Raw genomic sequence first — 26,468 nt, forward strand, 5'->3', positions numbered from 1 at the left:
CCCCATCTTCATTTTGGTTTGCTTGTTTGACTCTATACCACCAGGGCATCAGAGAGTCCTTCTGCTCCTGTTGTCCTAGGTGCCACACAATCCAAAATCGGGCAGGCAGGATTGGTAGCAGCACTTCCATCTCTCTCTAGTCTCTCGCCTTATTGAGAGCTACAAGTTTTTTAAAGGGATTGTTAGACAGCCAGGAATGCTGATACTTTGTAATATATGAATTAAAAATAAGGCTTTTCTTCTGAGAGAAGATTTCAAGATGTAATGAAATGGTCTTGCTCCTTCAGTAACAGTTTATCTCTATGGTATCCTGTCATTTTCATCCTAATATAAATTGTTTCTATCTGGGTTGTATGATGTACTCTTTCTAATTTCTCAAACCAAATAATTAACATATTGAAGAAGAAATTGAATCTTAAACTTGAGCTCCTCTAAACTAAGCTTTAAAAGCTATACATTTTGCTCAGAGGAAAATGTTCCTTTTAATGAGGAATCTTGGAAAACACAGATTTTTGGCATCACCGACTGTCCTTAAAACAAATGACATTTTTAAGGCATGTGTGTTGATATATTCTCAGAGGTATGCAGTCTTCCTACAAGATTAGGTGAACAGTATCTTAGTGTTCTTTGCATTGATTATTGAGTTCTTTAGTTTTATTTGAATTTAATTCCATGGGAAAAGTTAAATTAATTTACTTTGCCAGGGCTTAAACCTCATTTGCCTTAATAAAAACGTAGCTTTGGGAAATGCGGGTTCTATGACAAGTGATGTTTATCATGCATTTTACCCTTAACACTTTCACAGTGTAACTAATTTGAGAAAGAAGGAGTTTTCTAACCCAAATGCTGTAATCTACTATTTAAATTAGTCACTTGATTTAAAATACGACTTAGCATTTTGCATCATATGCGCTTCTTTCCTTTGTTGTGGTATTGATGAAGATTTCTCTTTTCCCCATGTGAACTTTTTTGTATGCCCTGAAAATAAAGGAAATGAGAAACATCGATCTCAATATATTTTATTGCTTTTAGAGTAAATTTTCCAACTTCTTTTGAAGAAACCTATTTTTCTTAGGGAAGGAGAGATTCTGCTTGAAGGCAGGAAAAAGGATAAAAATGCAAGAGGGTTGTCTATGTAAATATATTTTGGTGAATCTGTACTGCAGTGCTTAAGGAGGGCAGCTATGCTGCCTTTCCCCCTGGATTAATTTTGAATTTCATGGATATGATATTTGAGGTGAATGGCTCAATTTATTGCCAGGTTCTGTCAGCGTAGCCTTTGTTCCAGGAGTGGGATGAGGTAAGTTTGTTCTGTCCACTAAAACATACAAATACAATGGTTTATGTACAGAGTAGTCCTATTGCCTTCAGTTCAGAGTTGAACTAGCAGATAACCCTTTAGCACATGATCAGGTATTAAAAGATGTCTACTACATCGAGGGTGTAAAAGACAAGGAAATACATTACAATATTATTTTTAATGTGCTCTGCTTGTGGCTTGCTCTATAAGGTTACAAAGGGGACCTGCTATCACGCTTCAGCAAGGTCTCTGGGCAAGCCTAGGGAGGAGCATGAAGTTCAGCCCCTCTGAAACCCAAGAAATTCACCCAAGGGCTGTGTGGTGTTGGGTGGGATTTATGGGAGTGTTGCCACTCCTGCAGCTGCAGCATTGCATGTAATATGCTTTGATGGGGATGAGGTAGTGGACCTCTACTGCATTTCACTGCTCTTTCTTTCTATATAAAGAGGTCTTAGTATGTCGTCTACTCTTCTAAGATTATCTCCCCTGACATCTTGCCCTATATAGCTCTAAGATGGACTGGTATCAGCTGTTCCTTCAATAAATAGTGTTATGAGCCCAAGAGACTCTGGGTGTAAACTGGGAAGATCACCTAAAGTAAAGAAAATGTTGCTGTTACACATCAACACTTTTGAGAAGGAAATGTCTATGCTAGTCTACTTTCTCCACCTTTGCAGATGGTGGTTGCATTGGCACTTTGGCATAGATCTATCCTACTTTCCAAAAGGTCATTCCGGGTTATCTTTAATTCCTGGCACTTTCCACTGTGATGCAGTTTTTATTCTTTGGAGGATGTTTTCAGAAGTAGGTCAGCTCCTCGGTCTGGCTTCTGTGTTATTGCTGGCTCATGGGGAAGTGCTGGTGTTAAATGGAGAAGAGATGGAATGAGGCAGGAATCGTGCCTTGGCAGCCTCAGATCTGTGTCCAATTAAAGGTACTGAAACCATGGTCATAGCATCTGTGAGCCTACCTCTGCAGATGGATCAGTGCAAGTGTGACAACTCCTAGTTTTTTTTTGTGAGCTGTCTGGTTGTGGGTTTTTTGGGGCAACAGTTTATTTTTGAAGGTTTAGGGGTTTAATTTTTTTCTGATCACTGTTTATGACTGCAAGTACTCCTGAGCAGGTATCATGTGTTGTGGCAGCCTGTATTTTTGGATCATCTTCTTTGCTTGTCAAAGGTGGTACAGCTTTCCCATGCTATAACTTAAAAGCTTTTTCCTGCAGTGTCAGTGGTATTGTCTTCTGGGGGAGCTTCTCCCTATTCTTTTTTTCTTTATTTATTTCATCCTTTGTCCATGTGTCTTGAAGTATTTAGATATCAGAAATAATGACTGCAGATCTTTTTCTCGTCATAGTACAGATGAAGTTGATGAGTAGCAGACAGTGGGCTGATCTGTCTAGGTTGGTAGCACAGAATCATTTCAAATTCAGAAGCCAGAACATACAAGTTAGAGGGAAAAGATGCTTTATGCACGTTTTCAGTTGTTAGTTCTGCAGGTAAGCATCAAAAAATGAGCAAGAGGAACTTTTCCTAGCTTTGAGGCTGTGAAGAAGGTGATGATTGCTTGAGTTTATAGCAGGGCAACACCCAAAAATTGGATTGGGGAAATATTCTGATTTTGCCGGCATTCAGTGGTTTGTCTTTTGTTTTCCCAAGCAGATTATCAACTGCTACTCTCTAAGACATGCCATGACATTATCATCTGATTAGTGTTTATCCAATTAAGATATTATGTAGTACTGTACTGAATGCCTGCTTTAATCTTCCCAACACTGTATACATCTATTTAATCAAAAATCCCACTGATAGTCTGTTTTGATAAATGTGTGATGATTATGGAAAATAATGTCCTCAATTCTAGATGGTTACAGATTTCTTCATGAAGAGGTCTCTGAATACGCGGCCAATTACTGATTCCTTCACCTACCTTTTCATTTATGTGTATATAATGTAGTTTTAAACAGTTGTAGCAACATTTTAGGTATTAATTTTGACTTCTGTCATGAGTTGGGCAAGAATTTTACTCAAAGGTTTTTACAGCATATTGCTAATGAAAATGTTTGAAAGGTGAAAATTTCCTTGTAGATATTCTAGAATTCTTGACGCCTCCTACTTAATGTTGAGACTGAAAAGAGAGTACTGGGTTCTTAATCCCAAATTACTAGGAAGCTCTGGGGTGAAACCTTGCTAGGAAGGGAGAAACAATCCTTTCCTTTGGTATAATTTCCTATCTGAGTTCAAAAGGGGATTGTACAGTATTTAAAAGATGGATCATAACATCTGTTTAAAGCGTCAGCTTTGTTTTCTGAGTGCTCATAGTTTTTTGCATGGATGAACACGCATATCTCAGAAAAACAAACCTTAAAGCAGATATTTATTTCTGCATTAATGACAATACCATGTTTAACACTTCTATTCTGTCTAGGTATTAATATTGAAACACTAATACTGTTAATCTGAACATGGAGAAACTCAGTCTGATAAAATCTTTTATCTTGCCAGTTTAGTTTCTATCAATGTTATCGTGGGTTAGAAAATCATTGATCCTATGGAAATTCAAGAAGTTATTACACGAGATGACCAAAGAGGAAGCTGTATTTTCAAGTATAGAAACAGTTTTATAATCTAGTGAAATGAAATTTATTTGTTTCTTATTCTGTCATATATTTTCTTGAACTATGATAATTTAGCACTTGTATAACACCTGATTTCCCATGTTCATCACTTCTTCCACTTATTATGTTGTGGTCGTAAGTGGCTTCTTTGGACTTCTCAGTAGCACTAACTTTTGATGCCTTGTCAACTCTTTAATGGTGTTTGTTTTGTTTTGTTTTTTGCTTTACCTCATTGCAGACAGTTATAGAGTTTGTATGTAGGGATGTTGCAAGTCTGAGTTGGATTTCAGTAAGTATTCCTTTAAACATCTGTGAACTGTTGCAGCTAACATTGTTTGTCCAAGTTCCCACACAACTTGGCAAATTTGTAGGCTCCATCTAAGAGAAAAAAACATTCAAGAGCAGGAATTTTATTTTGCTTTTAACCAGAGATCTAAGGGATCTTGGCAAGATTGATCTTACAAAAGCTAAACTCATAATAGTGTGTAAATTGGTATGTGTATACTTTTTAGCGTTTTAGAGAAGTTTCTCATGGAAACTTGTTGTTGAGAAGATGTCAGTGGGTATACCAGTCTGTAATTACTTGCTGAAGTCTGAAGGGCAGCTGTGAGTATTTTAGTGCTGGTGTGGATCAGAGCTGCTAAGCTGAGCAGCAGTGTGATGCTTCAGTATGACTTTTTCATTCCTCTACCTCAGATGTTTTATGCAAGAGCACCTCACTGGTTAGCATATTTGAAGCATCACAGAGGACCCAGGACTCTCGTATGCACAGCCAAATTTTGATGTTCCCAAACATATCCACTTCAATGTACTTCAAGTTATGGTGTCTTTAGCTGTGGTAGCTTCAGATCTGTGGAATGAACAAACAGTCTTTCCCATGAGTTAATCAGATTGCTTGAGCTAATTTTAGTGTTTCTTATAAAGCTAACAGGAGTGCTGCTGCAGAGCATTTTTGCAGAAATGTTGAGCTGAAGTGGTACATGCTGTTGCAGAAGGAGTCAGTTTCATTCCCCTCCTCCTCATGTCTGCTCTGCCACATTTCAGCATATGTCTGATCTTGTGATGAGGAAGTTTAGAGAACTGAAGTGGCATGAAGCTCACCCCCACAAGCAAATAAAAGGATCATTTTCTCTTTCGGAACCATCTCAGAGAGGGTTGGAGGGGCTGAAGTACAAATATGGGGGGGTGATAGGCGAGAACAGGACTTTCTTCGGATAGCTGACTGATGGACTGGCTTTGCTGTAGTGTTTGAACAGCCTTTGAAGGGTAGACTTTTTAAGTATTTTTGAAGGCAACGCAACATTTTGCTTCTTGGTACTATGTAATTTTAGAAGCATGTCCAGTTAGTATCTGACTTTCCTCAGCAACATTTCTCTGGCAGTGGGCAGAACAGTTTAAGTGGGGAGAAACAATTGGCTTTGTTTTAGGTCTTGAAAGACTCATGTTAAATCAATCCTATAATGAAGAACAGGTTGCATTCTACATAATCTGGGGTGTAAATGTGGCTCCATGATTCAGTTTAGGGCAGCAGCAAGGTAAGTGTAGAGCAAACAAATTTGAAATACCAAAATCTGTGCAGGAATGGAGATAAAAGTAAGAAGGTGAGGATATGGAAATGTGAGCAAGGGTGGCATTTTTAGGCAGGATGACAGCAGGAGGGACAGAACTGACAAATGTGTGAAAGACTGATAAATTCGATGTGATACATTAACCTCCTACCAGTGATCTGAGGTAAAATCATGTCCTTAGGCCATTTGTTAAACACTTCTTCCACAGATTTGCTGTACTGTGCTTTTAGGAACAGGGTGCGGACTTCCACTTCACATGGAAAGTCCCAATTGCTGCTGATTTTCCTGCTGCTCTTGCTGGGTTTTGCAGCTGGAGGTCTGGCTGGCTGCCCACAGCATGCTGTATATCCATGTTGAAGAATTTCTTGTAGGATATATGCTGAGCTGCCTTAGACGTTGGGAGAGTTAGCATGACGGTTGTTGTAGAGCTGCATCAATAGCTTGGTGCAGAACTGCTCACACTGCTTTAAAAGTTTGGTGTAGAGTTCTTTGAGATTTCTGCAAATCCTTGCATTGACTTCGCTGTCTAGATCAATCTTGGGAGCAATACCTTCCTTTTAGTGTAGCATCTCACTTTTCAAAGTACTAAACAAATTAAAGCATATCTCTATAACAGTTACCAAGCTAAACAAAAGAAACTATTGAACCACAGACAATGGTAATAAAGGAGATTGCATGATAACATAATCCTGAAGATATGAACAGTTAAAGCTTTGATCTGCTTCTTTCACTCCCAGAGTTCACAGCACAGCAGCAGGTGTGGTTCTGCAAGGCAGGAGGTATGTCTCCCAGGATAAGCCAAAGCAATATGAGGTGTGAAGGGTTTTTATTTCTTCTTTCATTATCAGTTTGAAAAAATTATTCCTTCAAGAAGTACTTGCTTAGAATGGTAAAATGATTTATTTCTTACCTTTAGTCCAATCCTGTGAACTTAGTTCCTGTTGGAGAAGGGGCGCTGACATTCTTTTAAAATTAAGTGTATTATATGCTGCTCTCATTGTGAAACAAAAGTAAAAGGAGTAATGTGATAAATTATCATACTTCCTTTTAATATTAAGTTCTCAGTGGGTTTTGAGGAATCAATAAACTAGAGGCAGTTGTCATAACTGAAATGATTTGGTTGTATTACTTCCATCTGAGTTGGGATTACTATAATGCCTCCATCAAAATGACACCTAGAGTACCTGTTTGAGTAATGATTAATATAAAAATAAGCTTTTTTGCTTGGCTACTCTTCAGATTGCCGATCTGTTAAGTACTGTTGCTGTATACGTTTCTGATGATGGTCAGGTGAGTTTGCTGCCAAAGGCCACATTTGAGAGTACTTGTAAAATAGTACATAAATCCCCATTCTTATTTTTTTTTCCTTGAAGCCTTTGCTGGGCTTTCCTACACAGAATGTCATTTTCTTTAGGTACTTTCAGCTTCTCTGGTTGTATGCAACCACAACAATCATATGTTAATGAGTTGCCTCAAGCAACCAATTAATTGGGGAATTGTTACACAGGAAAGAAGAAACAACAGTAGACTGGTAGTAGATTTTCTTTGGAGATTGTGCCTCAGCAAGAATGAAGCTTCAAAAGAAATTAAATCCTATTGCAGGCTTTCTTGTTTACCTCTTCAAGAGCAATGTGTGCTACAAGCTTGAGTTATGTGGCGTTCAGAAATCTCTCTGGAGTTGCTGAGAGTAGTGGTGAAAACTGTGGACTTCTTTACACAGGTGCCCCCACCCTTTCCTCCAATACACGTTTGCTTGAAGATGATATAAGTCATTTTGGGGACTACCTCACTTAGATGGCATAGTTCAGTGGAGCAGTTCACCCATGATAATAATCAAAGCCTGCCATGTATCTGTGTTCCACTGGCAGCTAGAGGTTAGGAAGAAATAACTTTCCTCAGAGGGTGGTGAGGCACTGGCACAGCTGCCCAGAGAAGCTGTGGTGCCCCATCCCTGGAGGCACTGAAGGCCAGGTTGGATGGGGCCCTGGGCAGCCTGAGCTGATGGGGGCAGCCCTGCCCACAGCAGCAGGCTGGGGCTGGGTGGGCTTTGAGCTCCTTTCCAACCCAAACCATTCTATGTTTCTGTGACTTATCCTAATGTTCCCTTTGTACAGCGTGCTTTTGATAACTTGGAAATGCACACAGTAATCCTTCTTGAGAATAATACCCTACATATATTTCTGCATAAATTTTGTTGGATGTGATTTGACTTCTTGTCATGCAACAGCAGTATTTATCTCTAGAGATTAACGTCGCTGTGGTCAATGGAATAATTTGGAGCAATGTTGAAGTGCTTCTAGTTTCTCCATTTGGCAACCATCCTAATCCTTTTGAAATTATTCTTTGTAGGAGAGAAAAAAGATTTTTATTTTCTTTCTTTTAGCTTTCTTTGAGCTGATGGATTCAATCTTTGTTAGTGAAGTTGGTGTCAGGGTTCCCATTGACTTCTGTGGAACTTGCGATGCAAGGCCTCATAACAAGTTTTACCATCTGTGTGGGAACAGACCGCAGGAGGAAGACTGCTGGCAAGAATATGTTTAGCTGCTTTCTTTGGTGGGGGATGGAATGCTGAAACAGTTTGTTCTTTTCATCCTTCTGAACTGCTTCTCTTAAATGTACAGATGCATATAGACAGCCCAGTGGCTAGGAGCTTGATGCATATCTGACTTGGTGCTTACGTAAAAGTTAGGAGGTCAGTGGGGGCCTTTTTCCATCTTGTACCCATTGCTCCCTAGCAACGTTCATTTCTACGTTTAGGGGAAAAAAAAGAGGGTTGGGGCACAAGCTTTCCACAAGCTTTTTCTTATGCTGTCTTGGTATCTTCCAGCCCATGAGTAGTGTGCTTTGAAAAAGAGGGGAAAAAGTATTTTAAGAAGCTCACAAATGAAATGCATGCAGTTGAGAGGCAAAATTATTTTTCAATAAAAATTTCTTTGCAGTCAATTTTTCCCCTTAGTTACTAACACATTTAATGTGAGGATGCCTTTGTTGAACTGCAGGGGAGCTTATCTTAATTTTCCATCTAAAAAAAGAATCTGCAGTCAATGTACGAAGAGCTAAAAGCGATCAGAGTCACAAAAGTGGAACTGACTCCCATCCTCTTTTAAAGAGCAATTATCAAATATATTATGTGGATGTTTTGTTTCCTTCACATTTGAACAGTCAAGTGTTGAAACACTTAACTTTTTTACTCACCGAGTGAGAAAACTCTTTTCTGTCCACCTTACTGTGTGTGTGTGTATATACATAAAACTCAAGTTTATTAAACATATTTTAAAAGTTGGAAGGAAGCAAAAACACTTAAATTATACCCAATGTATTCCACGTATCATCATCAAATATTATCAACATACCAATGATGAGATTGTTCTGTGAGTTTCTTGCTGTAATTTCTTGCAGTGTACAGGTGCCCTTTCTTGCTACTTAAAAGACAGGGGTACATCAAAATACACTCTTTTGAATTCCAGACTCAGGATTTTTCTTTACTGTCTGATATTTTGAGCAGATGAATGAATTCGGAGCTTGCTTTTCAGAACTGTTTCTCCCTCCAGTCTTTTTCTGTTCGTAGAAACAGAACAGTTTGTTATGTTATGTAGCCTTGGTGTTACTTAAACTAATGCTTCTTCCTTGATGTATTTTGCTTGGTGTGGAAGAACTGGCCCTTGAAGATGATGGTAACAGACCTGAGAATATCAGTTGTTAGACTTCTGGTTTTGACTTCAAATCCATTGCTTTGTTGTGAGTGAAGGCTGCAGGCTCTGCAGAATTAATTTGCTTATTTGACTGTGGTACCAGAACTTCATTTTATAGGAGGTTGTTTCAAATATAAGTTTCTCAATATCTGAATCTTATTTAGGTTTCATTCAGTGAAAACTTCAGTAGGATGAAGCGTGCTAGGTGTATGGTCACCTCCATAGGAATTCTGTTACATAAAAAATGGTCATGGGGTTTTGCATTATGGTGTAACACAGGTGGTGATGCCCACTTTATTTTTTGCTTTACTGTCAAATGCAGTCACCCATGGATTTCAGGGTGCAGCTTTATTGGGAGAAGTACTGGCTGAAGGCTCTTCTCAGAATGACGTATGGCTCAGAGAAGATGGCTCAGAGCTCCTCTTGTTAAATAGACACACGGATGACATTTGTAGCTTCAGGATCTTTGCTTATTTCTTTAGTAGATACTATAATTTAGCATGAAATTGAGATTAATGGATTTTCACTTCTATTCAGCGAGTGGAAATGAAGAAACCAACTGGTCTATTCAAGCCATAACTTTTACATCTTCGTGAATGAATTTCCAAGTTTTGTTGCAAAAGCATCTGCAGGATGCAGTCAGTACTGCTCTTTCTAAACCCCTCTTCCCTCCCCATGTTCCCAAGGAGAAATGAGACATTGTGAAGCAGAATGAGATAGTAGTTAGTAGAGACTTCTTAACATACCACTGAATATTATATTTTAATAACATTTTGTAAGCTTTGTCAAAGACCTGAAAAGTAGGTGCTGTTCCATGCTGGTTGCTTCCTTCGCAATCTTCCTTCTGTGTGTGATTTGCTGAGGCCTCCATTGCCTTCCTTCTATAGCAGAGCTCTTCACTGTACTTTTTTCTCCTGCAGGAAGGACATGTGGAATGAATTTCTTTTGAAGTCTCTGCAGTATTTATAACACATCATTTTGTTTTTTCTTTGAATTCAGTGTTGTTTTGGAGAGGAATTCTGAAAGCAGAAATACAACTTTATATATCTGTTTTAGAAACTAAGTATTTTCTTAGATTGTTTTTTGTTTTGTTTCTCCATTTTCTGTGACTCAAAAGAAATGTGTTATGCGGAAGTTCACAGAAGATAGCAATAGTTTAAATGTCAAAAATTGAGGAAAGAGGAAGGAGGGAAAAAAATAAAGGGAAAAACAAGCAACCGTTGTGGAAATTTTCTGTTTTCTTAAAGAGTAGTTTCCAAACTCCTGAAGTTTTTCCAATAATATGTCTTCATGAATTGTTTTTTTAAGGGGGGAGTCAGATATTGAAAAATTAAATCTTGAGTAAGTCTATATGCATCTAATCAAGCTGAAGTATACTTGTTCAGTTCTACTTTCAAACAAGGGCGTATGTACTACAATACCAGAGTTTATTGTACATGTTTTGGAGCATTGTTATTTTAGAGAGTCCCCTATTTGAAGCAGACACATTTTGAAGTGCAAAACAGTCAGCAAACCTCTCTATTGGTGGCTGCTCCAGATTACAGTTCCCTTGAATAGGTAGGGCTTCAGAAATGCACGGTGACAGTTTCAATAAATGAACAATGATGGTAAAGTTAATGGTATTTCAGATGCATTTAGTCATGGTAGCGGAGGTAATAAATGTCTGATTTATCTTCAGTTATGTATTCTTCCAAGGTTACTGTCTTAGGAGAGCAGTTTGTAGGCAGAATGACTGCATCTGGGACAGGAGAGTGGTGAGGTAATTAAGACTACCGTGGACCAAATCTTGTGAGTACTTATGAGAATTGCTAAACAACTTGGAAAAAAACAACCCATAAATTTATAAATATTTGTGAAGAAAACTGTGATTAGGAAGGAAAAATGGTGTATGTAGTGTCAATTTTATATTGACACTAAACACTGTTCGTATTTCAGTGTTGTACTGTGTGTGTAATGTAGCATATCACCTTTAACATATACATCTCTTATAAAAATTCTAAAACAGAAAATTATCCCTGCTTAATTTGAAAGGAGGAGAAAGCAGTGTTGTCTTCTGTCTTATTAGCTTGATATAAGGGTTATTGTTCTAAGTGCCCTATCATAAAGGACCAATCCAAGACACTGAATACATATTCTTATGGCATTTATAAACAGGAAACTCGATCTTAGTGTGTTCTTATGTGCTTGCTATACTTGCTTCCCTTTGTTTAACCCCTTCCTACCCAGTTTTAAGGTAAAGGCTTTGTAGCATATCAGGTAGTTTGTTTCCCTAGTTTGCGGGTTTCCCAACCCATTTATCTTTTCACAACAAAACTAAGCCAAGCTGAATGCAGTGTTTTCTTGTAACCTTATATTGCTACTTCATGTTCTAGATACTAGACCCTGAAGTTTATTTCAGAAGAAGAGAAATCACAGCCTTGTTTGCCTTTTGGGGCACGTGAGCAACTGAATCCAGACTCTTAGATGAATATATCACCCATTGGCTAGTTCTGCAATAAACTCAAGAATGCGTAAATTAATTAGATTATTCGAAATTAGTTCCCAGGCCTGTTACTTTGTGATGGTTCTGCATGGCCCTGAGGACAACTTTGACATAAAGTAGGTCATTTTGTAAGCAGGAGAACTCAAAATAGTTGAATAGAGATTTTTTTTTCCCCAAGTATATTATTATAGACTTCACGCTACTGTTGAGGTGTGTCTTATAATGGAATCTACTCAACGAACAGAAATAACAATCCAGTCAGTTATAGCCAAGTAAGTTCTCTAGGTAAGTAGTTCGATTTAAAATGTAAGTTGCACGTCAGTAATGTTGAAGATATATATTTTTTTAAATGCAAAGGAGAAAGAAACTGTAGTTTTCCGCATGTAGTCATTTTCACAGTGCTGATTAATCGTGTAGTTCACTGCCTTTGGAACACAATCTCATCTTCGGGCAAAAATTGCTGGCAGATCTGGTTCTTTCCCAGCCATTACTCTGAAGTTTATTGTGCTTGAGATGAAGTAGCATTCCATTTTTGTTATGGTAATACAACAAAACAGGAAGTTTGTACTTCTAAAATTGTCTTTTAATTCTTGCCTTTTTGAAATAACATTCATACTAAGGGCTGCTCCTGATGATCCATCTCAAGTCACTGAGCCTTCATTGGAGACTCTTGGATGCTGTTATTAGCCAACAGTCTTGTTTAATCATCCTCTTTGTAAGTTAGCTGTTTTATACAGGTCAATGTTGTTTTGTATATTTATGTGATCAAGAAAGGAGCTTCTCTATTGCCTTCTTCCCACTGATGTTTGCTATGGGAGGGATAACAGCCTGTAAAATTTCTATGAGACGGACCCAGGCTCTGGAGCTGCTTGTGCTGTCCCACCTTCCTTTCCCTGGTCACATGTGCTCCATGCAACACTTCAGGAGGGAATGGGATACCTGAAAGCTTAGTTTGCACTTGAGGAAAGAGATGGCAAAGTTGACTTGGCCATCTCTCTGTGGATAAAGATTTCTACCTGCAGAGAAATATGTCGCATTTAAGTGAGTAAATGCACCAGTGCAGAAAGGCTTGCTTAGAATAGCATGAAAAATTGGGATGCTTGAAAGTAGCGTAGCTTTGCTTCTGTGTGTAGGACCACCCGCATGGCTGAGAAAAACAATACTGAGGGAATGTGGTCAGGTGCGACAGAGCGTAGCTGTGCCAGCAGAAACTTGGCAGGAAACAAAAGACTTCAGTGTTGACATGTGGGAGTGTACTGTTGTGGAGAGATGAAGATCCCTGGCCAGGTGACTGATGGGACCACAGGCCTGTGTTATGGAGCATTCAGAATGCAACCATGCTAGTACTCCAATATTTGCAGAGCTACTTGTGGTGCAATTGTTCTTTTACTGAGCGATGAGCGCCCATTTCATAACCTTCTATAAGTATAGATTAGTTGAAAGGAGAATGGTACCATTTCTGCACAGTATTTCTTTGAGGAAAAACAGAAAAGACAAGGAGGTGGTGATTGTGAAATGCACAAGTGTGGCAATGAACATGGTTCATTTCCCATGAAACATAACAGCTGTTGTCTGCAGATTTTGATCCTCAGGGGCTGCCTGGAGTAGTCAGCTTGACCACGGAGCATGGCCTTCATGTCAGCAAGCTGAGTTTTTCCTAAAGCTTGCATGGCATCCCTTCTTTGCTCAACAGTCCAGAAGTCTATGTAATTGCATGTGTTATCAACATATGCAGTCCATTGTCTTTTTTTTCCCCTCCCTGTTTCATCAAGAATTCAAGAGGGTGTCTTTCCACAGAAGCTCGAGAGTCTTCTTTTAATGGAGATTTTAACTTTGGCTTTGTTTTCAACCTTTAAATTGTATGACTATGCAGCAGAAAATATAAAAAGCAAACAAGAACTCAAAATATAAAACCTGACTCTCTATATATCAATCACTGAAGATTTAAAATCACCTAATACTGCGATATTCTATTGTAATGTAGAAAACATAAAAAACAGCAATCAACTAGAATATTTTGACAAGAGACATCTATGAGCTTGAGTCTGTGTACAGCTGCCAGTTTTGCAGATACCCTGTTCTCAGTTGTGCAATCTGTTTTTCTGTTGGGTTTGGCAGTGCTTGTGCCATTGCTGCTCACGTGGTACCACTGCTGTTGTGGTTGACCTGGGACAGCTGGGAGTCTGCGGTGTTGCTGCTTTGCAAGTTTTAGATTGGAAAGCTTGCAGAAATACTGTGCATGGACACACCAAAATGTGTACTTCCTCTGACTGGACAAGCCAAATACTTTGAAGTTAGTGCAGCACATTTGCTTATTACTGTGCTGCAATGATTTATCTATGCAAAATACTGTGAAGCAGCTGGTGTTTTGTTCCTTTTTGTGGCTGTAATATGTAGGCTGCTTTCTGCCCTCTTTTTAACAGGAAAATCCTCAGCAGGACTTTATTTATTTTTTTAAGATATATTCTGGAAAATGAATAGTTTTAATCCACCTTTAAATTGCTAATCTAGAACTGAAGGCTTTTCATCCGCAAAACTGAAGCGTTACTTATTTGTCTTTAAGATAAGTTCACTGTCAGAGTGACATATGCCACAATTTTAAAACCATTGCATTCCTAAATGTTGTTTGCTAAAATCAGGCTTTTTGTGTGCTTGTATCAACGGTCTGTAAACTACCTTACTGAAACAATAAAAAAAATCTTTGTTCCATTAAAGCATGAAGGTAGGTAGTATCTAACACACCCATTAATTTTTTACAGTTTTAAAAAGCTATTTGACAACTTCAGTGAACAATTCTAAACACTAAAGTAACATCAACATTATGAATACAGAATATTAAAACTCTCATGGTCCAATTGGAAGGATACTTGTCCACAAACAAAGGGGTGATATGATATGACTGAAATTAAACTGTATTTCAGTTTGAATTACCCTCCACTTTAAGTAAATGAGAACATTCAGGTTAATCACATTGCAGAAGATATTAAAACTACCCTATTATGTGTTCTATTTACAGCAGTAGTTTCTTAAATTCTCTTAGCTGTAAGCATGTTCCTACCTTTTCAATGACCTGTCTTTTTATATTTAGTTTTTAATATCACTGTCACTGAGACAGATTTCAAGCAGATTGCCAACTTGCAAACACTTGATAGACTTTAGCTAAATCTGCACCAGTTCTTATGTATCATGTTTTGGAGAGACTGGACAGTGAGCTTTTGGTGAAATACAAGTCCTTTTTCCACTGTGACATTAGAGAGTTGAGAATTATGTTTGAATTTAAGTTGACTTCAACACCTTGCTGTGCCAGATGCTGATGCATAGGATAGAAGGCATATCTAGAAACCAAATGTGTGATGCAATTTAAGCCAAGATACTGTGTGTAAGTACAGCAAAAGAACTGAAGGACTAGGAAAATGGAATAAAAAGAAATGATTTATAGGAAAAGCTGTCCACTTCTGACTGTTTGCATGTGATAGCACTTAACCTAATGTACATTTCTGATTTGGACTTTCAAGTATGATGGAGAGCAGATTGGCAACGACGTCAGCTAGCTCCATTAGGACCCTAGGATGCGTGTCATCTGGCCCCATGGACTTGTACACATTCAATCTTGTGAGTCAATCTGAGACTTGCTCCACCCTTTCAGTGGGGGAGAGTATGCCCCCCCAGTTCCAACCTAGAAGTTTAGGTTCAGGGCTGTGAGGATCCTGGCTGCCAGTGGAGGCTGCGGCAAAGACATATTAAATGGCCATGGGGCTGTCAGTGTTCAACTGTGTGGATTAGTCCTGGAGCCAAGCACTTCCTCTACACGCGACACTTGATCTCATTGCTGCTCTCTGGCTCTCCTCTGAACTCATTCCAGTTCGTCCCAGTCCTTCTGAATTGCTGCCCTGCAGCTGGGCCTGCTATTCCAGGAACAGCTGTGACCACGCCTGATGCCTCTCTGTGCCTGGAGCTGTGCAGACCCTCTTGCCCTCAGTGTACTGAGAGGAGCTCATTGCTCACCAGTGGCTGTCACCAGCTTTCTGAGGTGCTTCTTCCTGAAATAGTCCTCCTCTCCTGCGGGAGTGGCCTGTGCTCCCAGTGTCTGAACAGCCTGGAAGCATGCACACAGAGACTGTGTGGAAATGCCTTCTGAATGACTCCAAGTCCTCCTCACTGTCACCGGAGATTGCTGTGACGCTGACTTGTCCACTGTGTTATTTTAATCTTTTTCTCTGCCACTCAGTTTCATGCCATGTTTTCACTCTTTCCTTCTAGATTTTGTGAATATAATAATGCTGTTGAATAACACGTTTGATTTTTGAAGTCAGTTTAAAGAAATTTACTCATGGACTGTTCCATATAAAATATATCAACGGTATTACTTTGCAACAAGTAGGGATCAAGTTGAAAGTTTAGATCACAGAATCGCAGAATTGTAGGGGTTGGAAGGAACCTCTAGAGATCATGGAGTCCAACCCCCTGCCAAAGCAGCTCCCTGGCCCAGGTTGCACAGGTAGGCGTCCAGGTGGGTCTTGGACGACTCCAGAGAAGGAGAGTCCACCACCTCTATGTGCAGCCTGTGCCACTGCACTGTGAGGAAGTTCCCATGCACATTTGTGTGGAACTTCCTATGCATTAGTTTGTGACCATTTCCCCTCATCCTATTGCCACCCAGCCTCATCCCTTTGCTTCCTGCACCTTAGATATTTATAGATATGGATCAGATCCCCTCTGAGTCATCTTTTTCCAAGGCTGAACAGACCCAGGTCTCTCAGCCTTTCCTCATAAGAGAGGTGTTCCACGCCCTTTATCATCTTTGTAGCCCTCCGCTGGATTCTTTCCAGGAGGTCCGTGTCTTTTTTGTCCCAGGGAGCCTAGAACTGGACACAATACTTCATGTCCTGTAATTTTTTAGAGCTCTTGCTCTTGACTATACAGTGGGAAAAATGGCTCTTTAGGGACACTATAAATAAATATGAATCTAATTTTCCACTAAGTAGGTCCCACTTCAATTCAGAGCAAATATCTTACATAAGTCTAGCTAGGGGTGCTTTCTTCAGTGCATACACTTTACTGGTCTTAACCTGCTGACCGTGACATTCAGAGCTTGTTTTCTCTTGTGAAGGGTGGACAGAGCTTTATGTGAACTGTCAAAGGAAATAAGGAATTTGGTAGCTGATGTAGAAACAGAAGAGGAGGCTTCTTTGTATTTCTTCTTCCTTGTGTCCTTTTGACAAACACTATTCATGTACGTAACATTAACATCTTATAGTTTGGTCTAACTTATTAACTAATAGTTAAAACTATGGTTTGAGGAGATAGTGAAAATGAAAATAGTGTACCCTGCCTAGTCTTATTGTTTCAATATGAATTTGGAGTAATAACTCACTCTTCCTCATTAGAAATTAAAGGCAGCAAAGCAGCTTAATGTGTCTTCGTTCTCATGGATCAGGATTCTATTTCCACTTGTTTTAAAGCTGCGCACATGGTTGGTGTATGCATAAAAACTCCAAATACTTCATTTTTTTTTTTTTTTTTTGCATTCTGGCCCAACATTTAAAAAAAAATTTTAAGAGTTTTACTTCCTTCATATGTGATGGGTGACACTTAACCCTGAGAAGTGTTAAAATGGCCCTCATGAGAATGTGTCAGTGACACCATGTGCTATACGAAGCGTGTGGTTTGTGCCAGCATCCAATGTATGTGCCTGAGAGCTCTAATTATGCGGTGTGATGTCTGGGGATGTATAAACTGGGAAGACTGTGGAGTAATGGTGTTGATAATGGCAGAGTCCAAAGAAAAGTGAAGTTTTCTGTTGTATCTTCCTCGTAAGCTCTTGAGGCAGCTTTGTTGCCTTATGGTGTACTATTTTCACAGCAGTTGAGGTGTGGAATTCCCTGCTGTGGTGGAATCCTAATCCATTCCGTCGGTGCTGTTCCAAGAGTTGCGAGCATGAGCATGTACAGACCTGTCTGGTAGAACTGGGGAAATGAAGGGCAAACATAAGGAGGTTGAAGAGGACAAGATAGCTTTCATTTAATTTGCACCTTACTGTTTCCATTCAGAACCCAGTATTTCAAGCACAGAGGGATCAGTAATTTTTTTCTGGAGATGCTTCCTGCAATTATAGTGAGAATACTATATTTGTAGAATAGATGCTGACCATCAGCCCTGATCACCTGCTGAAGATTAAACAAAAGAACAAAGCCAAAATCTTCAAAATTTAGGAATACTTTCAACTCTTAATTTTGCGGTTCTCTTTTGTGGGCTTCATTTAAGTGGATGGTCTAGTATGCTGGGTTAGCATAAAAGACTGCACATGGGAGTAAGACTAATTTTTTTTTCCCCTCAAAGCAGGCTGTAGAAAGTTGTTATGGTGATTTTCTAAGCATTGGCTTTGGAATTCTAGAGCCCACCCACTCTCAACTCTTTTAAATTGGGATTATATTTCTTTAGAGTGTTTTTGGATCATCTCCTATTAGTTGTTTTTCTTCTGTGTTGGTAGTAGTGAGTGGACTGTAGTTCTCAGTCTACCTAAATTCTTAGATTTGTCATACTCAGAAATTGGTAAGGATTGCTTGAGAAAAGGTGAAGGAGAACTAGTTATCTTCTGATTTTCATGTTAAAGCAGATAGAGTTCTGAAAAATGAAAAGTGAGAACCATCAACTACAGGAGCAAATGTGGCATGGTATGCTCAGAGTTGGGAGTGCAGAGTGGTGTAGCTGGGGCTGAGCATCCTTGCTGAGTGGCACACTTCATAGGCTTTGCTTTTGTTAACTGTAGCCTTGTTGTGTGGGCTAATCATCTATTAGTGTCTAGGGAAGCAACAGATACGCTTCTGGAGTACATTTTCTGCTTCAGTTTGATCCAATGAGGAATCCAGTTCACATGCAAACATAAATATGAATAACTATTTGAACAAAGTGAATGCTGTACAGACTGCAATTGGGAAGAGTGTGGTGTTTGTCAAAATAATTAAGGGAAGCATAAAAAACATACTATTAATTTTAAATCTTTGGAGAGTAGGACCAATATGCAAAGTTTTACAGAGACAGTGGTATCCTGGACTTGAAAGAGAGGGTATTTTAGAAACTTGTTTAGATAATCTTTAGCTAAAGGAAGTCTAAGTGTCCAAGTTAATTTTGTTAGTCAGCTGTTAACTACCACTGTATTCTGAGCTGGCAGCTGTGTGTTTTTTAGTGATGAATAAGTATGCCATCTTTTCAGGTAAGCATCTATACTCAAACCATGAAGTAAACTGAAATATACAGAGAGGTTAGGAAATGGAGTATGGTGCTATGATATCCATTTTACATATTCCGTGACCCCAAGTGCATATTTGCAGTAACATTTTTCAATTTCTTCTTTATATTTTTAATGTTAGGTTTACCCTGAATTGCAAATAACCAATGTTGTCGAAGCCAACCAGCCGGTTACAATCCAGAACTGGTGCAAGAGAGGATGGAAGCAGTGCAACCGTCACCCACATATTGTGGTTCCCTACAGGTGTTTGGGTGAGTGGTGATCTTTTTCTTGCTCTTCATGAGAGTCTACAAAACTATATAATTTAATATCTCCATATTAATGTATTTTCTGAAGTGGCTTTTGTCTGTTATCTATCTAATCCTGAGAAGCTACCTTAAATAGAGAGAAAATGATCTTGGTTCTTCCTGATTCTGTTTTCATGAGTGATGGCAAACCAGGCTTCTGCTTACATCTCAGAATTTTGTCACTGTCTTTTTTAATTCTGGATCTTTGCTTATAAACTATCTATCTCTTGCCTGAACATGCACTACTGTCTTCTATTTGAAAGCCAAAAAGACTATGGAATCCCATTCATTTCAGTAATGTTTTATTATTATTTTTTGGAGTCAATAACTTGCTTTATTTTCTCCTACCTCCTTGGTAGATGGAGGTTCGTTTCTTTTTTTCTTTTTATTATTATTATTAATATTATTTGTACGTGTTAACTTTTCTATTGCATTCTGTCAACGCAGATCACATAAATCACATTGATTTGATGTTTTCATTTATATTCTTATCACAACTTTTTCTTGAAATTGTTCCATGAGCTACTTAAATATGCTGCTTTTATTATTGTTGTTTGAATCATGTCATGGATTTGGCTTCCTAGAATTCAGAGTTGGAGTTTCTGTCCTATTATACCAGGGCAAATAAAGTCTTCTTTTGGAAAGCATCTCAGACCAGTTATTCTATGAAATGAATAACAAATGAGAGAAAATCCAGAAAATATGCAATCTTTCTAGAATTCTTGTTCATTTGTTTGAATGGGAAAGATGAACAGCACCTTGTACCTGATACAGGGAGACCAAATGTGCCAACTTAATGACACCAGAAGTGCAGAGCAACAAATAGACATGCCGCTGTTAAGATGACAACAACAACAGATGTGAAAAATATGTACTGAGAAATACGAGGGAAACATAGTCATTCAGTGAAGTTTCTGGGTCTGATGTTTGATTTTATAGATACGAAACATGTTTCTTGATCTGCAGTTGTTGATGTTGGTTGTTGATGCTACTATACATAAGAATGACAAGTTCAATCTAAGCATTAGCATTCTAGAAGTACTCAAGTTTGAGGGGTTTTCTTGCAGAGGTTGACCTGCCTCTGGTAACACAAATTTCAACTGTGTGAAGGAGCTTGCCAGTTTTGAGTGTTTTCCAAGCCTTTGCATATGTTATGTCAGTCACTCTTACAACAAAATTTTTTATGTTAAAGGTTTAAAAGGTTGTCTAATTTGTTGCTGTGTTTTCTTTAGTAGTCCGTAGTCAAGATAAAGATTAGCATGTAGGGCAGGAAACTTGCAGAGAAAGACAATCAGCTTCATAGAACTAAGGCTGAACTGCATTCTCATCTGGCTTCATTGTTATCTGTTTGATCAAATTTCATGTGAGGCTACTTGAACTAATTACAGAAGTGATGAAACCAGAGGATCTGCAAAACCTATTTTTTATTATTTTTTGTATTGTAATCATAACTAAAGCTCTGAGTTATTTTCAGAGAAGTATTACACTCAGGATTCTTCACATTGATGTGAATTTGGTCAGAGCCCTGGAGAACTTACAACTTAATTTGAGATAAAAGACAATGTCATCACAAGAGCAAATGAATATAAATTGACCATGAATAAATTTAATCTGGAAATTACGAGGAAGTTTCTGCAAGGGCAAGGAGCTCCGGCAGTCTATTGGTAAAAGGAATAGGAGTAAGAAGCCTAGTAATTTAGAAGGAAGTTCATAAATTTATGAACAGCATTATGAGCAGTTGCCTCCAGGTGTGATGAACTGGTCTTGGACTTTTAAGATATTTTTCCTGAGCTGCTGTTTTGAAATGAAAATTTATCAGGAGTTAAATGTCTGCTATCTTTGGTAGCAAGTTATATTTTCCTTGCTAAAGGCAAAAATTTTAAAGGCATTTAGGTAGCTCATTTCTGATAATACTTTGCCCTTTAACTTCTATACTACATTAAGAAAAATAATGCTATTTTTTGACAGATTTTCTTGTATCTGAAGTTTATGCAGTTGTGTTTGCCTGCATTTATGGTTTTTTGTCATCTTTCTCCTTCATCTTTTGACTATTACTAGAATAAAACTAATAGAAGCAAAATCCTGAGCAGAGACTGTCTATGGGAGTATTAGAGGAAGAGTGGCCACATTACTACATCCACTGGATGAATGATGGCTAGTATCTGTTATTTCTCACCAATGCTCTGGTTGTCATGTGTGGTTCCACAAGGAGTAAAACAAGTCTGTGTTTCATGCAATAAAAGTGCATTAGAGTGAGAGTCCTTTCCTGTTGGCTCATTGCCCTCAGGGTGCTAAAGCTGATGGTATGATAAGCAGGCCCCTTGAGGAGAGCACACATCTTGAAGGGGAAGAAAAAAAAAAAAGCCAATTTTTTTTAATTACAGAGTTAAAAGAGTTAAATTATGCAATTTGAGGGAGGATTATGCTACTTGGCATCATGCCTCTGGAATATTAAAAATACTTACAGTTTTTGAAATATTGAAATAATATGTAAAATATGTTTTTATAAAGTTTGAAATTGTTTATCATCATCTTTGTGTATGTTCACTTGATGTTAGTAGTGGACTACTTTAGAAGTAAGGCTCTTTTGGTAACCTTTTTGCAGTAAGCTTAGTGTAAGAAGACCTTTGATGTAGACAGCCATTAACTAATAAGAAATATGATGCCATAAAAAAATTGCCAGTGGACAACTAATTGCAGAGTTGTATAAGTGTAATTTCTTGTTTTGCTTTTTCCCTCCCCAGAGATTTCATGGTAAGCTTTGTTAAAACTTCCTTTTAAGTTCTTTATCAATAACCATTTTTTAGTATTAAAAATACTATCTCGATGTGAAAGTGACCTTAAGAATCTTCAGTCAATTTAATATTTCTTCCATCTTGATATTCATTTTCCATAAATGTTCACAAAGATTGAGTGACAGAAATACGTCTGCTTTCAGGACAGAGTGTCTTTATTATCAGTTTGCATTCTGATCTTCAGTCTTGTGAGGTGCATAGAGCATGTATCACTGCTGCACTTGACTGCTCCATTAGCTTTACCTTTCAAGACTCTTGTGTGGTAGTGTAGCAATTTGTAGCAATCTACTTTCGTAATATTGATAAGATTTATTAGATTACACAGGTTCATATTTCCTTTTCTTGAGAAGATGCAGCTAAAGCATGCAGACAGTAATTAAAGGAGGCAAAATGAACTCCTCTTATGTGAATGGGCCATGTGCTTCTGCAGTGACTACAACCGTTCTGATTGAGCCAAAGAAGAGAAGTGTTATCTTTTTTATTTATTTTTGAGGTATGATTTTGCACTGTTGTGCGTGGCTTTACAATATTCTTAAAACTACAAGCTTTGAGAAAATGTTCTCATGCAATAAATCTCATTCATGGTGTCTCTCACGTGCTTCCAGGGACCTGAGCTACCTGAGTCTCAGTTCACTGAAGAGAGAAAACTTTGTGAAAATTGTTGATTGAATTCCAGTTAATTCTGTGAACATACTGAAGGCATGTGCCTCATCAGTATTTTTATTTTTGTCTTCATGTTTTTAGAAAATGACATCTTCAGAGCGTGCTTATTATAGCTTGAAGCTGTTACCCACCTTGGGACAGAAATAGAAATCTATTTAAGTTGCTCTTCCTCTTTTTCTTTTTTTTGTCTTGAAGACAGCAGTCTGTCACAAATTAAAACAGATTTTTTTAATTAGAGAGTTTAAAGGGTTAAATTGTGCAATTTAAGGGAAAAGTATGATGGTTGACATAAGCACAAATGTGTGCTCAGGCAAAGATGGTGAGCAGTGAGACTAGCAGGCTGTGTAGTTAAAGATCTGCAGTGTTTTTTGGCACTGTCTGTGCTGGCATTTCCAAACCTACAGCATGCAAAAAGCAGGAGGACTTTTTATTTATTTATTTATTTATTTTAAGTCCAAGTGCCCCAAAATCGTGACATAAGCTTACTGCAGGATTTGAGCAAATGGTGCCAAGAAGGCCATGATCCCCACTTTGTTTTTTAAACTGTTCTAGAAAGATACCCTGGCTGTGATTCTGGCCTCATTAAAAGTAGAAGCAGCAGGAAGGCAGGGCTCGTGCACTAGGGCACCGTAGACAATGACCACTTCTGGTTTGTTTTCTCTTCACATCTCCTGTGAGAAAAAGCAGCTGGTGAATTTGTGTAATGTGGGCTGTGAAATGAGGTAATTCACTCCATTTTCCAGGCTTGCTGCAGGAACAGTCATCCTTGTCCCAGCGGTGCCATTCTTTTAAAACCTTGGATAAATGTATGGCTATGCTTTCCTGAATAGATGGCATTTCATTAACTATTGGTGAAATATACCCTAGCCTAGCTGCTTATTATATACACCATAGACTTGGAGAGAAAGAACCTAAATTACATGGATGTTTGTGGGTGGGGGTGAAGGGGAATTACCAGGCCTTTGATTAACTGTGCTGTGTAAAATGCTTGTGTGTTCATGTGTGACTCTGTTTTGTTGTCCCTGTAACATGTGCTGTTAAGTCTCGTATATTCAGGGAGCTCTTGAAGGATCCGGATGTATTGAGATATCATTATGTATGTAGCCTCTCTCAATCAAACTTCGATTACTTATGGTTCATAAACAAATGGATCAGTATATTTTGCTGTTTAGTTACGTAGTGAAGTGTTGACTTCTGTTAACAAAAGCATCTTTGAAAATATTTATTAACTTGTCACACTTTATTACTCTAACAGTCTGTAAAGTTAACCACTTGTTGATATCGGACAAAAAGGCATACACAAGATTTGATGCACATGCCCAGCCACTTATATCAGAGGAAACACTAGGGTTATGCCTGGAATAAATAATTGAAATAAATACATATGTAGTTAACCGCACAACTCATTCTGGTCCATGTGGTAGTTCACTTGTGATTTTAACAATAAGATTTGTTCATGAAAGCATTTGAAATGCCGATTTTTCACTGCTATCTGACAGTATTGGCTATTCTTTTCTCTCAGCCCACTGCGTAGCATGTCTGTTTCCAGCTGTGATGGCAAGCTGCTTTTCCAGACACTTTGATAGAGCTCTCCACTGCCTTCTCCACAGAGTACCTAATCAGCAGAATGACATTAATTGTCTGTTTCCCTGTCCTGCCTCTAGCTTGCCTCAGTCTCCATTCATCCATGGGAGTCATGCAGGCAAGCCTCATGTTGCACTCTTATCCTAAAATATAAGATGTGCTTATTTTCAGCCTACGTGACTGCCTCACGTCTAGGTTTTCTGACAGCACTAGCTGATGGGAGGGAGAAGATCTCAAAGACTGACAGTCTGAATTGCTTAATTGGACCGTAGGCAGAGGAATCTGTAGTGCAACAAAAGGCACAGCTACACACTGCAGTGCTGCTGAGAGAAATCACGTAATCTCCGTTGGCTCCATAGTGAAGAACACTCCTGCCAGTGGTGCTTTTGGCATGATGATGGTGGGCAGGAGAGCACTATCTGTCCAGGCTGAGCACATTTCCTGAGGAGCAGTAGGGCCTGCGAGCATGCTGCAGTGTAGCCGCGGCTCAGGCTGCCTCACCAAGCCCTGTGCAGGCCCAAAGGCACACTTCACTGGCATGCTGGAGCTCCTCAGCGTTGTGCCAGCAGAATGAATCCTATCCTGTTGTTGTGCCCTTGCTGCTCAGCTAATTGCAGCAAAATATGGGGCCTCAATTCATCAAGTGTCTTCCTGAATGCCCTGCTGTGCAGTGGTGTAATTAAGAGCATGGCCTGACATGCTTTATTGAATAGAAATGGTTTTCCATATATACCTGAACTCAATTGACCTGAATTTTTATGGTCAGCTGCTGTAGTAGAGGAGGTGGCTGCTAAGGCTCAGCTGGCTTTACTGATCATTTTCACAAACGACAAGAAGTTTATCTTTTCATTGTGATTCTCAGCAGCTGCATCGTCTCCTGGTTTATTGTAGTGCCTTTCCAAGCTTTTTATTCATGAAGCAGGACTGCATAAACCACTACTGTGGTATTGGCATGCTTCAGGGGCAAAGTACAGTTCACTAGAGGAAGGGATGGGGAGCGGGCAGAGAAATCCTGAATACAGTCTCTCATCAGGCAAGTGAGACTTTCCTCAGCCAGTCACAGCCTCTGCATTTGTGCCAAGTGTTGATTCAGCTGTTTCTTAGCCAAATTTGAGCTGGAGCTGATTAAACACCGAAGTGAAAGAGATGAAGGGAAATTAGCTGGAGAGACCAGAGAGTTCCTTTACATATAGTTAGATATAAAATATCTTATTTTTGTACAGCTTTAGACCAGCAGTAAGTCAGAACTCTTCCATTTCTGTGCATTTTTAGGGTTTATGCAGGTTTTACTTGCTTGGTGACTGAGTATGTTTTAATGAGAAATTGATCTGTGGAATAAGTCAAAATGGAAACCTTTTTTTAATATTTCAAACATAACAGATCTTCAAATCTAATTCTGAAGCAACAACAACAAAAATTTTCTTTTAAATATATATTGTTTCATTTGTCACTTTCAAATGTGATAAGGAAACCAGAGCAGGTGGTGTATACACCTGAAGAACAGCTCACAGGAAGCAGTCACTGATTTGCAGAGGCCTTGTTAGTAGCCACCTATTAAAGAAAGCTGTAAAAATTGTAGTTCAAAAAAACAAAAAAAAAAAAAGAGTAAAAAACCCAGGCTGTTTTGAAATGTGTAAGAACTTGAAAAGATAATTTTTTTTTTTCTTCAATGGCCAGTCCCAGCTGGACCAAGTTTCTATCTCTTCTAACTCTGTTTTGGCTCTGTGAATATCAAGCATTCCTGCTTTATCCTCAGTGCTTTATGTGAAGTGAGTTTGCCACAAAAGGTATTGCTGAGATCATTGCTATGGTTATAAAGCTAAGAGCTCAAAAACTGGAAAATGGGAAAGCTAAGGTGGCCCTCATGACCTTATGTTGGGCTGTGTGGGACTGTACCAGTGCTCAGCTGCTGTGCTCCTAATGCTCTGCATGGTGTTTTGTTTCTGCCTCCTGCTCAGTGCATCACTCAGCCTTATCCCTTGCTCAGACTGCCTAAAGTAAAAAATCAGTTTCTTCTCTGTACTTTCTCTAGTCTTACCCCTGAGCACCTTGGAGACGATTTTAGTTTCCTAGAAGTCATGAGGTAAGGACTGTCATCCCTATCTTATAGGTGGAAGACTGAAGAAGGGTTAGATGAAGCTTCAAAATTAAAATTATCAGTTGGCTTCAAATTATAGAAGTCTTGAAACAATGTGCATCTATGTCTAAGCATAAAAGCAACAATTCTTCAT

At 38.7% G+C, this 26,468-nt stretch overlaps 1 protein-coding gene across 2 annotated transcripts in view; it reads left to right on the forward strand.

Annotated features, from left to right (window-relative positions):
* The window catches only part of APP (amyloid beta precursor protein), a 198,663-nt gene that overhangs the window by 45,607 nt on the left and 126,588 nt on the right, over window positions 1–26,468 (forward strand). For both annotated transcript variants that reach the window (XM_065741830.1, XM_065741831.1), the window contains exon 3: window positions 19,030–19,159. In XM_065741830.1, coding sequence (XP_065597902.1) covers window positions 19,030–19,159 — 130 coding nt within the window. The remainder of the gene's footprint in view (window positions 1–19,029; window positions 19,160–26,468) is intronic.

Source organism: Cyrtonyx montezumae, unplaced genomic scaffold (genome assembly GCF_038088225.1).
Source record: "Cyrtonyx montezumae isolate F1298 unplaced genomic scaffold, pur_monq_1.0 scaffold_3, whole genome shotgun sequence".
In the NCBI taxonomy this organism is placed as follows: Eukaryota; Metazoa; Chordata; class Aves; order Galliformes; family Odontophoridae; genus Cyrtonyx; species Cyrtonyx montezumae.